Genomic DNA, 15,415 nt, shown 5'->3' on the forward strand with positions numbered 1-15,415 from the left:
TCCAAGAGCTCTTCCATGTCTCTTTTCATGTAGTCCAGGGAGGTATGTCTCAAGTCATTCACTCCAATATGAACAATGACAGAGTCATATTTGTACTTGTTGTGGAGTGACTTGAGTGCATGCGTTATGTGGCAGATCCTGACACCCGACAGGCAGCTAACTGTAATTTTCTCCTTGTTCAACCTGGTGAGAGGGACATCAGTGTGCCGGACTATAGAGTCACCTATGACTAAAGTGTTAGGTACATTGTCTTGCCTTAGGGGCTGTTGCTGGGTGGCACACAGGTGTTTTGAACTATGTGACACTTTGGTTGTGATTGGTGTTTGTTTGCTTTTCAGCTTCAGAGGTCCTTGTTGCTTGGGCAGGTTACAGTTAAGGGCCTCTGCATATGTGGATTTAGTGTTGCTATATGTGGGTGTTGGTGGTGTGGGTTTAGAAGGGCTATGTGTTGCTTGAGGTGTAGTGTGGGTGTTAACCTTCTCCTCTTGACTGTCTAGCACAATCTTGGGTGGAGAGAGCTTTGCTTCTATTTTGGCTATGTAAGTGCATCTCTCACAGGTTGTATTGTTGGTTGGTGGAGGAGAGGGTTGTCTGTGTACAGATATATATACACACACACACACACACACACACACACACACACACACACACACACACACACATATATATATATATATATATATATATATATATATATATATATACACACACACACACACACACACACACACACACACACACACACACACACACACAGACATATATATATATATATATATGTATATATATATATATATATATATATATATATATATATATATATATATGGGTCTAGGATTATTGACTGAAAGCACATTTCACTGAAACTCAAATGACTGTGCACAAATCACTGAAAGCACAATTCACTGAAACACATTTAACTGAAAGTTATATATGACCTTTTCCCCACTGTAGTGCGACCCTGGAGTTAGAATATATAGTAAGGGGGGTGCACCCCCCCACATAGTCTGGATATATATTAAGTTTAGAAAAGAGTAATTTATTGAAATTGCAAGTATCCATGTGTATAGTTCAAAATATTTAAAATAGGTGGGTATGCTCCCCACAACCCCCATAGAGGGGGGCGGTGCCCCCACACACCCACTTACTATATATTGTAACTCCATGGTCACACTACAGTGGGGAAAAGACCATATATAACTTTCAGTGAAATGTGTTTCAGTGAAATGTGTTTCAGTGAATAGTCCTAGTCCCATATATATATATATATATATATATATATATATATATATATATATATATATATATATATATATATATATATATATGTATATGTATATATATATGTGTGTGTGTGTTTGTGTGTTTATACACACACACAAACACTTTTAATTTAAATGGAAAGCCATCAAATTTAAATTTCATCTCTCATATAAAAAAAATAATCAGCTTTCATTACTGTTTTCATTTCCTGAAGTTACCTTCCCCTCGGACCTCAACTACAACCACTTAGATAATTTTTTTCTTCTGCATTTTTTATTATGTACTAAATTTCCAATGTTAATCTTAGAAAGAAAGTTCTATACAGCAGCCTGGAAGGAATGTTGTTCTCATTCTGCATTATAGTGCAATAGATAGTAATAATAATAAAACTATACTGTGTGTGTGTGTGTGTGTGTGTGTGTGTGTGTGTGTGTGTGTGTGTGTGTGTGTGTGTGTGTGTGTGTGTGAATGTGAGAGAGTGTGCACGCGTATGTGGGTGTATGTATCTTTTATGGTCATCAGCTTTCATTTCTCAAATACTATTAGCTCTCATCTTTTTTTCACTTCCTCCAAGTTACCTTTCACCTCTGATTTTTTCTCTTATCAGATACTGAGCAAATAAAACAACCTGGTGACAGCAGACTTAGCTCTCTGCACAAACTGGTACGGCACACAGAGACTGTTTTCTACTGAATTTTATTTAAAATCTTTTCTTATAAAGGTAAGCATCATAAATTCAGTAATTTATTTAAACCTTAGTGGAATTAGTCATTCTACATGTCTGGTAATAACATTTGAAAATGTTAGCCTTCATTTTGCAGTTACCTTTTTTTAATCTGCCTTTTCCCTTTAAGATTTTAAATGACTTGCAAAGGCATAAAAAAGAAATTGAAAGTAATGTTTTGTGAAATAATAGAATTTTCAGCAGTAAAATATGTGGCGAACGTAACAGTAGCTGTATCCAAATGAGAATTAGATGGAAATACTAGTTGTGAGTGTTTTTTTTTTTGTATACAGAAACTGCTGACTGGATATTTAGGATGGACAGGCAAAATGCAGATAGTGCTTTTGAAGATGCAAGATATGTTTCGCATCCTCCCTATCCTGTTGCACCGTACCCCCAAGGACAACCTTATCCCGATCCATCTGTATCTACCAAGCTGCACTCCACAACATCTCTGCCTCAACAGCAATTCCATCCCTATCAACAGGGAATGGGGTATCCTAACCAAGATCATTTTCAGTGGAACACTACTGGCCCTCAACCACCTCACGAATATCCAGTCTACTCTCCCCAGCCTCTGCCATGCTACCCACCAGCAAACTCACCATCAGCCTTCTCTAAAGGACCCCCATCTGCAGAAGACGGACTTCCAGAATACCAGCATGGTTTTGAAAATCAAACAGAAGATTCTTTCTCAGACAAAGTCATGCGAAGAGGTGAGTCGGAATCATGCCCTCATTAATTTGTTTTCAAATATTGCAACGTCAAGTGAGGGCATGGCCTGCTGTCTTTTTTATTTATTTAGACATTGGTCTGTTTACTAACAGATGCCTCAATTAAATTATTTGTTATTATACTATGGCTGTGTAAATTAAAGACATCCAATTCTCTAATAAGCCACAAGGATGAGCATAGACATCACAGTGTTTAGATCAAGCACAGAAAAAGTAATAATATTATCACTCAAAATATATATGGGGTGGGTTGGCAAAATGGTAAAGATGTTTACTTGACAGACACAAGGTACAAGGTTTGATTCTCACCTTTGAAGGGAAATTAGCTAGGCTTAAAATGACCTGCAAGGGCAGCTACCTAGTACTTACCTATGAACCTTTCATATAGTACCTATAAAATACACTTGATGGTGTTTCTCTACATTGGGTCTAAACACTTAATGAGTCATATTTGTACGGCTTGCTTCCCATCACCCTTAACTTATGTGTACTACTCCACGATTGTACTGCCCTAGGGAAGAGTGAAAAAAGTGCACCAATGTCTTGTACAATAAAAATAAGTGTGATTAAATTAATTACAATGTAAAAAAAAAATCACAAAAAAACACTTGGATAAACGTGCTGCAGTGAAGTGTGGGTATACCAATAACATCACACCTTGTATGTGAAAACATCTATTTTCTCCTCATGTTGACCCACCCGGGTGTGATGTAATTTGCAGTAACAACACATGCTCTTGTCATCACTTACTGCCTACTTACAGTACTGCCTGCTCAATTCTAAATACAGAAAAAAAAATAGCTCTATAATAGTCTGGATACTCACCAACGCCCCTCACCTCTACCACAACCCCACTACTCTATCAGACCAACTTAGTGATCACCTCCCCACCTCTGTGCTCAGATACCACACCCAACCTCCCAAACATCACCTTTATTGAAACTACAGTAAACTTTATAACTTAAATCTAACCCAGTTTAACTCTATATTATCTTCCACTGACTGGTCATTCCTTAAACTCATCATCTTACTCTTTCGGCTTTTCCCGTTAGGGGTCACTACAGCGGATCATCTGTTTCCATTTCTTCCTGTCCTCTGCATCTTGCTCTGTCACACCAACCACCTGCATGTCCTCTCTCACCACATCCATAAATATTATCTTAGGCCTTCCTCTTTTCCTGTTACCTGGCAGCTTCATCCTTAGCATCTTTTTTCCAATATACTCAGCATCCCTCCTCAGCACATGTCCAAACCAACATAATCTTGCCTCTCTGGCTTTGTCTCCAAACCTTCTAACCTGGGCTGACCCTCTAATATACTTATTCCTGATCCTGTCCACCCTCGTCACACCCAATGCAAATCTTAACATCTTTAACTCTGCCACATCCAGCTCTAACACCTGTCTTTTTGTCAATGCCACTGTCTCCAACCCATATAACATAGCTGGTCTCAATACCCCCTTGTAGACCTTCCCTTTCACTCTTACTGGACTCGTCTGTCACAAATCACTCCTGACACTCTTCTCCACCCACTCCATCCTACCTGTATTCTCTTCTTCACCTCTCTTCCACACTCACTGTTACTCTGAACTATTAATTCCAAGTATTTAAACTCATCCACCTTCAACACCTCTACTCCTTGCATCCTCACCATTCCTCTATCCTCCCTCTAATTCACACACATATATTCTGTCTTATTCCTGCTGACCTTCATTCCTCTTCTCTCTAGAGCATATCGCCATCTCTACAGGGTCTCCTTCACCTGTTCCCTACTCTCACTACAGATCACAATGTCATCTGCAAACATCATAGTCCATGGGAACTCCTGTCTGATCTCATCTGTCAACCTGTCCATCACCATTGCAAATAAGAAAGGGCTCAGAACTGATCCTTGATGTAATCCCACCTCCACCTTAAAACTAATCCCTCTAAATGACGCAGTAAATAGATTTAATAGCATCTTCTTGAACCCCATAAATAACCTTGCTCCTCCCAGAAAGATTAGAATAAAATCCAATTTTGCTCCTTGGCTTTCCAAAGAAACTAAGTCCCTTATGCCCAAAAGAAATAAAGCCTGGAAAACCTGGATCCAAACCAAAGACTTACACTTTCTCCACAGCTATAGACATCTCAGAAATCTTACTAAGAAACAAACCAATGCAGATAAAAAAGTCCTTTTACAATTCTGCCCAACTCAATAGCAAATCCAACCCTCAGAGGTTCTGGTCCACCATTAACAACATTCTTTCACCAGGCCCTCCATCAAACCCCTGCCCCTACCCCAACCCCAACACATCCCCTCTAGAAACAACTACCCTACTTAATAAACACTATATAGATACTAACCATACACTCATACCAACAAACGGTAGCACTACTCCTCTGTCTATCCCTCCAAATCTACCTAATATACCTCCTTTCTCTTTACATCCTGTTTCTACTTCCTATATCCGATCTCTTCTTAATAAGCTCAAACCCTGCTCTCCCACCACATATAATCTACCTCCTACCTACCTCAAACTAGCTGCTGATACCATAGCTTATCCAGTGTCCATTCTAATCAATCGATCTATACAGGAATCCACTGTCCCAACCCTTTGGAAATCCTTGTTCACCATCCCACTACATAAAGGTGGTAACTCTACCAACCCATCTAACTACCACCCCATAGCTATCCTACCACCCCTCTCCAAGATTCTAGAAAAATGTGTCCACTCACAAGTTCTAAACCACCTCCTCACACACATTCTTCTCAGTCCCACCCAGATGGTTATCGTCCAACCCACAACACAACTACTGCCTTCCTATCCTTCACCCATACCATTGCAGAGGGCCTAGACAATAATAAACTCATCTCCTGTCTCTTCCTTGACCTTTCCAAGGCCTTTGATATAGTCTCCCATCCTCTTCTGAAATCTAAACTTGCTAATCTCAATCTATTCTCCTCCTCCTCCCTTGCGTGGTTCTCCAGCTACTTATCATGCAGACAGCAATCTGTTAAATGGCTCTCTTCCTCTTCTCCTTTCATACCTGTTCCAATGGGAGTACTCAAAGGCTCCATCCTGGGTCCCCTCCTGTTCAATGTCGTTAGGAATGACCTCCACACATCATGCAAACAGTCCTCCCTCATCCAATATGCCGATGATTCTACTCTCATCTCCATCTCTGACAACATCTCTGAACTCCACACTTGTACTCAACAGGTCTTCCTATCTACCAAACAATGGCTAGCCAGTAACCTCCTCATCCTTAACCCTAAAAAGACCAAACTCTTACTGTTTCTTCCCCGTTCACTCGCTCTCCACAAATCCACCTTTACCATCGCTTACTCAAATAACACAATCAAACCTGAAGCTCACACTAAACTCTTAGGTATAATCATCAACGACAAACTCAAATTCAATATGCACATACTCCAAAGTATAAAAAAGACACACCAGAAACTGGGTTTACTTTACTGCAACAAAAAATTCCTAACTCCAAATATGAGACTCTCCCTTGCCCAAGCCTTTCTCCTACTCTCCCTCACTTATGCAGCCCCTGTGTTTACCAACATTCAAACTACAACCTTAAACAAACTCCAACAAACTTACCATAAGATAGCTAGATTTATCACTAACGCTCCATATAATGCACATCACTGCCTATCCTGAAATTCTCTCCACTGGCTTGAATTCCCCCATTTACTGTTGTTATCACAACTTCAAATGCTACACTCCATGCTTTACAAACCTTCATCCTGCCCTGCTCTCGCTACCCTCATCTCAATCTATTCTCCTTCTCATACTCTCTGTACCTCTAATTAATTACCACTACATACTTACCAACCCAAAAAAATAATAGGCAAACTCCTTTACAAATATTCCATTACCCAAGCTTGGAACAAACTTCCCAGAGAGATATGTTCCATCATTCACCCAACCGCTTTAAAGAAAAACTCAAAATTCCTTTACTTAACTTTAAAATCTGTCCCTGCCAAGCCCCAACCTAAACTTTCCTCTCCCCTCCTTAATCTACCCCACATACAACTTGTATGCCTCTATCACAGAGACCTTCTTATCTCTGTTACCTTTTTTCTGATGATTAAACTCTTCTTGTAAATATGTAAATACATTGTTACTCTGTAAAATATTACCTGTACACTGTTTTTTTGCACCATATTGTTATATGTTCTACTTGTTTTTATTATTAATTAAATTTTTCATGCTAAAGATTTATTTTGCTGTAAACTATGTGTTTAATGGAGCTTTTCTCCTCAGGTCTCCACTGAACATGGGCCGCAAACCCAGCTGGACTAACCCGGTTAACAAATGTCAATAAATAAATAAAATAAAACTGTGGAATTCTGCCCCATAATGCTATATGGTTCCAAAACAGTGCTTAACACTGCCTGAGGAATTGTAGGACAACTGTTAAGCTCAATTTTATGTCAGTGTTACTTCTATTTTGCCTTGGTATATTTTTCGTTAATACTCTTATGCTGTCCAGTTGGTCATTTTTTGCTTGTGACCCGCAGTCTCTTCCTAACTCATGACCCAGACATTTGTTGGTTACATTTACTAGACTTAAATTCTTTCTGTAGATAGGACTGGATTGGTGAACACCTCTCTAATATTTAGGATTTTAGATACAGAATAGATAGCACAAGAGACTCTAGTCTGACTCCCACAAACTCTGCATCAAATGAGTTGATTTCTCTCTATCCCATCTATTAGACATGGTACCTCCTTTCACACCTTGTTTTCTGTTGTGCTGTCAGTTGTTTCTAGTCAGCATTCTAACAGACCCCCAGAAATACCTTTTAACCTCTTGAGTGCAAGAATTCTGGACAAAGACAAATATAATTGGAAGAAAAAGGCTTAATAAAAGGGACAGATTTTAACTGCTGTTATAAACTTAGAAAATTGCAACAGGTTTTGTATTATCATACATATTCTGAAGCATATGAAGTCTGAAACTTAAATGGCTGTCATTATTTAGTGACTTCGGTCTTCAACGATTTGCCAGAAAGCCATAAATTGAGGAACAAACCAAAAATATGATGCAACATGCTGCAAAATTCTGGAGAGTTGAGAGGTATGCCCAGGCTTATCCTCCTTACAGCAGAGTCTCCTTGATATTGTTTGTCTTCCACAAGTTTCTCTACAACAGCCAAACATTTTTAAGCTCAGTATTATGGATATGCAGTAGGCATGTGTTGTGTAAAGTTTGTAGCTATCATGATTTAACATCATTAGGATGCATTCACTCAGTATTTCTAATGTTCTATGTTAAGATGTCTGTGTTTGGGGAACAAGAAATTGACTTTCAAAATGTAACTGTGGTTAAAGTGATGAACTACGAACAAACTACATCCTGCAGGCCTGGGTTTGGTGGCTATAACTTCCATCTGTGGACTCAATGAACTGCACGTAGCCATGAAATCAGACCTTCATGCATACAGGGCCATGTATATAACAGAAATGATAACACAAAAGCAAGATCTTGTAAAACTAGATATGGTTTGTGCATTTCCTCACTTCCCCTTCATGTGAATATGACCAAATAAGCATATTTTAATACAATTTAAGAAACATAGATTAATTTGCCATTTATTATAAGTAGAATACTTAATTATAAAATGGGGAATCAGAATTACTTAGCTGAGCTGCCAACTCAACACCGTAAAACTCCACTGCCAATCATGAGTGGACAGGTGATCCGCTGTGGCGACCCCTAACTGGAAAAGCCAAAGGAAGAAGAAGGAGAAGAATTACTTAGTTTGCTGTCTTATTCATGCATAATAGTAGTACCTGATAGATACATCTGTAAACACAGTGGTCACATCACAGGTATGTGCAAAATTAGATTAATTTTTGTATTGCAAATGGCCAAGTTCAAAGTAGACCTTACAATTTGAACTAAATCAAAAAATGTTAAACATCACAATAGTGTTGCTGCCTCACAAGTTATGGGTTTGATTCCTACTTTAGTTACTGCCTGTGCAGTTTGCATATTCTCCCAAGACCAGAATCCCAAAAATTTGAACTCAACCAAAAAGGATGTTTGCTGTTAAATACAAATGAAAATGCCTGATTTGGATTCACAAAGTGGTTTTCACTCTTTCAGCAGCTGTTAATCATCAAAAGTTGTCTGCACTGAGTGACCAAAATGGCAGATTGCTACACTACAAAAAAAAAAAAAAAACCTGCTGAAGTGTAGTTCTCACAAGAGAAGGTTTAGAGGCATGTGATCTGGGGAACATGCTCCACCAGTAATCCCCAATGCAGACCAGAAATGGGATGGAGGCATCTACGTGTAAGGAAGGCAGAGTTACTTTTGAGGGGAGTAACACAACCTTCACTCACTCCCCCTGCATAACTACCACATGGGCTAATTTGGTTATGCTCAGTGTGAAAGGTAGAGCTTAAAGAAAAAAATCCATTGATGGCTCATTGGTTGGCTGATGTTAAAAATAAAAACAGTGATCTGCAGATATGGCTCTGCCCTGGATGGTAAGATATCTGGTGAGCTGTTTAGATTATGTGCACACACTATCTGGAAAACACACTGTGCAATGAACATAGATGCTCTCTGTAGCTACAGTAAGTTTCAGATGTCCTCAGTCTTTTTCATTAAATATCAAAGATGAGTCTACTCTGAATTATCAACACCCAACATATCACAGTGAGCATATGAAGGACCAGTTTCCCACTACCACTAACTGGCAAGCTGGTAAAATATAGATAATGAATTTATCCAATACAATGACCCCTTTTTAAGCACAACCTGGATAACTGGATGGGAAATAGAAAATACATCCCTGGGATTCCACCCGTGTCCCTACTGGACAGGGGCATCGGGTGCTGATTTGTCTATGCATGGGCTAAACTCTTGGCTAGGCTTATAAGGGCCTCAGGGTCAATAGCCTAGTAACTTCCTATAATCATATGATCCTATGATCCTATGAACACGTTTTTGTATAGTAGGGAACCCCCATAATATGAGGGAATCTCTGTAACATCTCTGTCTCTAAATATGCTACTTCTGAGGTTGCATTACCTAGGACAAAGGCAAATACATTGATTTCCTTTTGTCCTACTTGGTGCGATCACAAGGTAGCATATTTGGTTGAGGGGAAGGGCAGAGCTTTCATATGGATAGGTTCAATCCCAATTTTATATTTTACATAAATGCATTAAGTTGCTTAGTTTACATTTTTCCTGCAAAGGTCAGCAGGATTGTAGGAGTGTTACTGGGAATCTTAGTGTTAAAAACTGTTGGGCATCAGATATTCAATGTAGAGCCTCAAAAGTAATTACTTAACTCTGTATTTATGGGCAGTTCATTCTCTGCTCTTGACATACTCTTAGTGTCAAGTTGCTAAAAATGACAAGGTAGGGGTAATAGCTTTCAATCATCCTGAATTTCCTGAGAGCACCATTTTTTAAGCTTAAATAAGCTTCAGTCCAAGATTGCCTTATTTGGGTGATTGTGGACCCGAGATTTAAAGTAAAGTGACCTCTGTTTGGCTGTAGATGTCTCCGCCAATCAGAGTGTCACTTTACAGCATCTAATTTGCATGCAGCACCGCCAGATAGCTTCTTGCATTATTTTCGTTTACTACTTAATATGCAGTGGCGGACCGGAGATGGCTATTATTTTCAGTTAGGTCATCTTAGTCTGTGTATTAAGCAAGGCAGAAGTGACAGCTGCTTGTTCATGGCTGACCATTTCTAGCTGGAAGGTTAAGGAATGTACTCATCGAGAGATTGGAAGAGGGCTACATACTCAACAAGGGGACAGCAAGATCAAGCCTTGAGGACTGCTACTGTACCGAAACTCAAGGAGAGCTGTGAAAACAGTTTTGGACTGTCAGCTGTGGAGAATAAAGTTGGATTTTGGAGTTGAGAGTGCCGCTGTCATTACCAATCATTGGAGGAAACGTGGGTTCCAGTCCGGAGAAGAATTGCTACAGGAATTATTCACAGGAGGTCTGAGGCTCTTGCTCAGTTGTACTACAATAAGGAAGAGAAGGACTTGCGGGTTGTGCTGTGGATTGGATTTTATTTTAAACTTTGCCCTGCATAACAGGTAAGTAACTTGGATGCTAATTAGCCAAACAGTCTCAGAATCAATAATAACACTTGTTTTGTCTACAACAGCAGCAAAAGTATTAGGATTTTAATTGTTAAACGTTTTTATTTCTAATGTGTCGTTAACATTTTCTTTATGGCTATAGCCAATTCATTTATTTGATAGTAATATATTTTAAATATGCTCTGTGTAGGGTTGGTGCTAAATGTCTGAGCAAATCAGCTACTGAGTTTTATTTTTCATATATATTGTATTTTTGCTGGAACACTGAAGGAAATATAGAATCTGTCTGTCAGATGAATTAATCCTCCCATTTTCTTTCTGCCTTACTTGCCTTATCTGTCCCTTGATCCTGTTGATAGTACCTTTAGTCTAAGTATACTCTGATATATTTCAGTGGCATTCAATTTTTAAGGATTTCACTAGTACTGAAGGCAAATGAGTTAACTGTCTTTATTTTCTTCTCTCTGCCATTTGAGTGGGCGAGGTTGGGGGTATTTTCTGGTGCATGGCATGTATTACTTGAGTTGTAGACAGCTGAAAATATGAATAATCTCATATTTTGAGCATATCTGTGTTTGTGTATGTATACAACTCTTTTAATAAAAAAATTGCTCTAAAATCATGCCCTATCTGAATTGAATGTGTGGGCGAGTCCACTAATGTTCATAGGTTCAGAGGTTCATAGGTAGGTACTAGGCTATTGGCCCAAGGGCCTAAGTAAGCCTAGCCAACAAAGTTCCCTGGCTTACGCCAACCCAAGAAATTAATTTCCTGTGCCCCTGTCGAGCAGAACCACAGAAGTGATCCCCGGGGTGTATTTCCTATTTCCCAACTAATCATCCAGATTTTTCTTGAAGAGTGTTAATGAGGAACTTTGCTTGATATAGATGGGTAGCTTGTTCCAGAGTATGGGAAGTCTCTGAGACAGGAATCTATCCCTCCAGCAAGTCCTGTTTATTGTGGTGACAAGGTTTAGGTCCCTAGAGCATGTAGCTTGAAGGGATTGGGATTTCTTTAGGTGTAGCATGTCCAACAGCTCTGGATTTGACATAGCTTCATATGTTAGGCAGACATCACCTTGGAGTAGGCGATATGCTACAGAATAAAGCTGGAGTTTTTTGAGATGTTCAGTGTAGGGCATCTGTTTGAGGCCAGTAATTCTCTTTGTGAGGTACTTCTGTGGCCTTTCCAGCTGCTGCAGATGTCTTGTGAGGTACATTCCAATAGGGGCGTTGTACTCTACAATGGGTAAAATGAGTGTCGAGTAGTGGGGAACAATGACCTCTTTTTTCCTGGATGAGAACCCTTTTGTGATGAGATGTGCTATGTAGAAGGATTTCCTAACTACTGTGGCAATGTGATTATCAAAGGAGAGACTACTGTCTACCTGGGTCCCAAGGTCTCTTATCACACTTTCGGTGTTAAGAAAACTGCTGCTTATGTGGTAGTTCATGGGAACAGAGTTTTTAACAAAGGGAATAACAATGCACTTTTGGCATTGAGCTTGAGACCATGCCTCTGACACCAGGCATCTGTCTCAGTGAGGCCCTTCTGTAGGATGTCCACATCATTTGGGGACTAGACTATAGCTCCTAGTTTGCAGTCATCTGCAAACGTCGTTAGCCAGAGGCCTTCTGTGTTAGCCTGTACTTCAGAGAAGTAGATACCAAACAGGAGCGGTCCCAAGACTGAACCCTGTGGTACTCCACTTGTCACTGGTTTGAAGTCAGATTTGGAGTCTGCAACTTTTACACTGTGAGTTTTGTCAGTGAGCCATTTGGCAACCCATCTTGTGACATAGGGATTTATACCTAATTTATTGAGTTTAGCTATAATTCCAGAATGGGGGATGGTGTCAAAAGCCTTGGCGAGGTCAAGATAGGCTGTGTGAACCACCTTACCCTCAACTACGGCTTTGGTGACTGCCTCAAAGAAGTCGGCCAGGTTCAGGAGGCAAGATAGGCCTTTCACAAACCCAAACTGGGTGGGGTCCAGAGTTTGGAGGTTACCAATGTCTTTGTTTATGAATTCCATGATGATACGTTCCATGGCCTTGCAGATGAGGCTAATAGGGTGATAGTTCCCAGGATCAGTGGTGGCTCCCCCTTTGTGGAGTGGGATAACTGTTGCTGTGCGCCATTCAGTGGGCACAAAGCCTGATATGAGGCTATGACTGAACATGGTGCTTAGGTGGGGAGCCAGTTCGTTCTGAAGTTCATGTAAAACGCAGCCTGGGATGTTGTCCGGTGCCATGGATGCTGTGTTTTTGGCTTTAGAGAATGCTGCTTTTACCTGTGAAGTTGTCATTACAGGGACTCTGCATTCTTCCTGTATAAATATGGGCCCTTTCGGGGGTGAGAGGGGGTAAAGTTAGCACTGAACCTATCTGCCAGGATGTTGGCAATATCAGTTTGTTCTGTAATTTTTGTGCCATTGTGCTGTAACTCAGAACAGATCTGGGTGTTGCCACTGAGATTCTTGACATAGCTATAGAATGCTTTGTGGTTGTCCTTAGAATCAGTGGCAATCTTGTTTTCATAGCTAGCTTTGGAGGATCTTATAAGGGATCTCAGCTTCTTCCTGAGGCTGACCAGGGAGCTCCTCCACTCATGGGCTTTTACGCTCTTTTGCAACAATTTCTTCCTTCTGTTGTAGAGTTTGTTTATGGCAGGGGACAACCAGATTGGCTTCCTTTTTTTGGAGGATAGCGTCTTGGTTCTGTTTGGGATAGCATGATCCATGCCCTCATGTAACTGCTTATAGAGTGCATTTGTGTAGGATTCAGCAGTCGTAACTGTATTGTCCATCTGCATGGGTGTCATGAAGTTCACCACTTCTATCTTAAGAAGCATGAAGTTGGCTTTGGAGAAATTTTTTCCATGGTTTCCTTAATGGGGGTGGAAGCAGGATGTGGATATCTAGGGTGATTAGCTTATGGTCAGATCTGACCAACGAGGAGTTGACTTCAGGTGTGGATCACCGGTCACTCATATTGGTAATGCCTAGGTCAAGGATATTGTTGCACCTGATGGGGGTGTGGATAAGCTGATCCAGGGCATTGGAATTTATGAATTCCAGAAAGCGTTGAGCGAAGGAGTTGGTACATGAGTAGTTTTCCCAGTTAATGGTGGGGTAGTTGAAATCGCTTGAACCCTAATATTTTCCAGTATATCAAGAAAAGAAGAGTGGGAATCCTGGGGCACAGTGGGGGATCTGTAGCAAGCTACAATTTGGATTGCAGTTTTGCCCAGAGTTAGTTGCACTTGGATAACCTTGTCTGCATTATGCTGAGCAACTAGCCTGGAGGTCTGGATATCCTTAATGAATATGGACACACCTCTGCCTTTGGTGTTCCGGTCCAGGTTAGATGGCCGAAAAGTGTGGTATGAGTTATAGCCTGGTAATGCAGGGGTGCTCTCTGGAGCCTTGAACCAGGCCTCAGTCACTGCACAGACATCAATGTTCTCCATTTTAAGGAGTGCCTCGAGTGAGTGCATTTTGAGATTTAGACTTCTAGCATTGAGTAGCATTACCTTCAGTTTTTGCTTGTTTAAATATGCATATTTTATGTTAATTAGCTTCCCTGATTGTCTCTGATTTTAAGGTTCTTTGTCCCAGATTTTCTCATCTGGAGGTTGAGAGTATGGTAGGGGTGTCTAAATCACTACACAGCTTATGTGACCTTGCTGATGTCTCTAATTAATTATTCATGAGTGCCCCAGTTTTTCTGAAAACTGTAATTTAACCTAAGTTTTGTGGCTTGCTGACAGACTTTGAACTCATAAAGCTCATTATCTGAACCACATCCCTGTGTTTATGTGGTTGACACTTCACTTCCAAAGACGTGTTTTTTAACTGATATAATGGGAGCAAGTCAGTACATCGAACACACTTTAAGCGAGTGCTGATCCTACAAATCAAAACCACTGAAAATCACTTTCACTGCTAAGAGAATTTGCTCTTTACCTCACTGTTGTCCAGCTGTGGAGTAGGTATATTTAAATCCTGACGGTATGGGAGTGCTCCCCAACATGGTGGAAACACTTAGTTTAGTGCTTCCTGAAAGTAGCCTTCAGAGTATTTGAGTTGTAGTATCAGCGCTCATTAAAAGAGTGTTTAATCTAGTAAAAAGAATCCAGTTTAACATGCTCCTAGGTATGTTTTATGTCTGTGTGGCTTCTAGATTGTCTAAAGTGTTATGAGTATTGTATTTATGTGGGTCTGTGTGCTTGTGTGTATTATCGTCTGTTTGACTGCATCATTAGCTAAACTATTTCTGATTGTGTGTGTTTGTGTGTGATTCCACAACTGTGCACACATGTGCACATGTGTGTGTGTGTCTGTGTATGTACGTGTGTATGCATACATGTGAATGTGTGTGTGTGTGTGTGTGTGTGTGTGTGTGTCTGTGTGCATGTGTGTGTGTGTGTGTGTGTGTGTCTGTGTATGTACATGTGCATGCATACATGTGAATGTGTGTGAGTATGTGTGTGTGTGTGTGTGTGTGTGGGTGTGGCAGTGCATGTATATGTGTGTGTGCATGTGTGTGCATGTGTATGTGTGTGTGTGTGTGTGTGTGTGTGTGTGTGTGTGTGTGTGTGTGTGTGTGTGTGTGT

The 15,415-nt window shown here is 40.3% G+C and overlaps 1 protein-coding gene across 1 annotated transcript in view; it reads left to right on the forward strand.

Moving 5' to 3' along the window:
• Nucleotides 1-1,873: 1,873 nt before the first annotated feature.
• Nucleotides 1,874-15,415, forward strand: part of LOC122798603 (protein lifeguard 1-like) — a 279,943-nt gene continuing 266,401 nt past the window's right edge. The window contains exons 1-2 of the mRNA XM_044067679.1: nucleotides 1,874-1,984; nucleotides 2,281-2,703. Of these exons, the coding sequence (XP_043923614.1) occupies nucleotides 2,304-2,703 (400 nt within the window). The 5' untranslated portion in view covers nucleotides 1,874-1,984; nucleotides 2,281-2,303. The remainder of the gene's footprint in view (nucleotides 1,985-2,280; nucleotides 2,704-15,415) is intronic.

This window comes from Protopterus annectens, chromosome 3.part1 (assembly GCF_019279795.1).
Source record: "Protopterus annectens isolate FY-2018-M chromosome 3.part1, PAN1.0, whole genome shotgun sequence".
NCBI classification, from domain to species: domain Eukaryota; kingdom Metazoa; phylum Chordata; order Ceratodontiformes; family Protopteridae; genus Protopterus; species Protopterus annectens.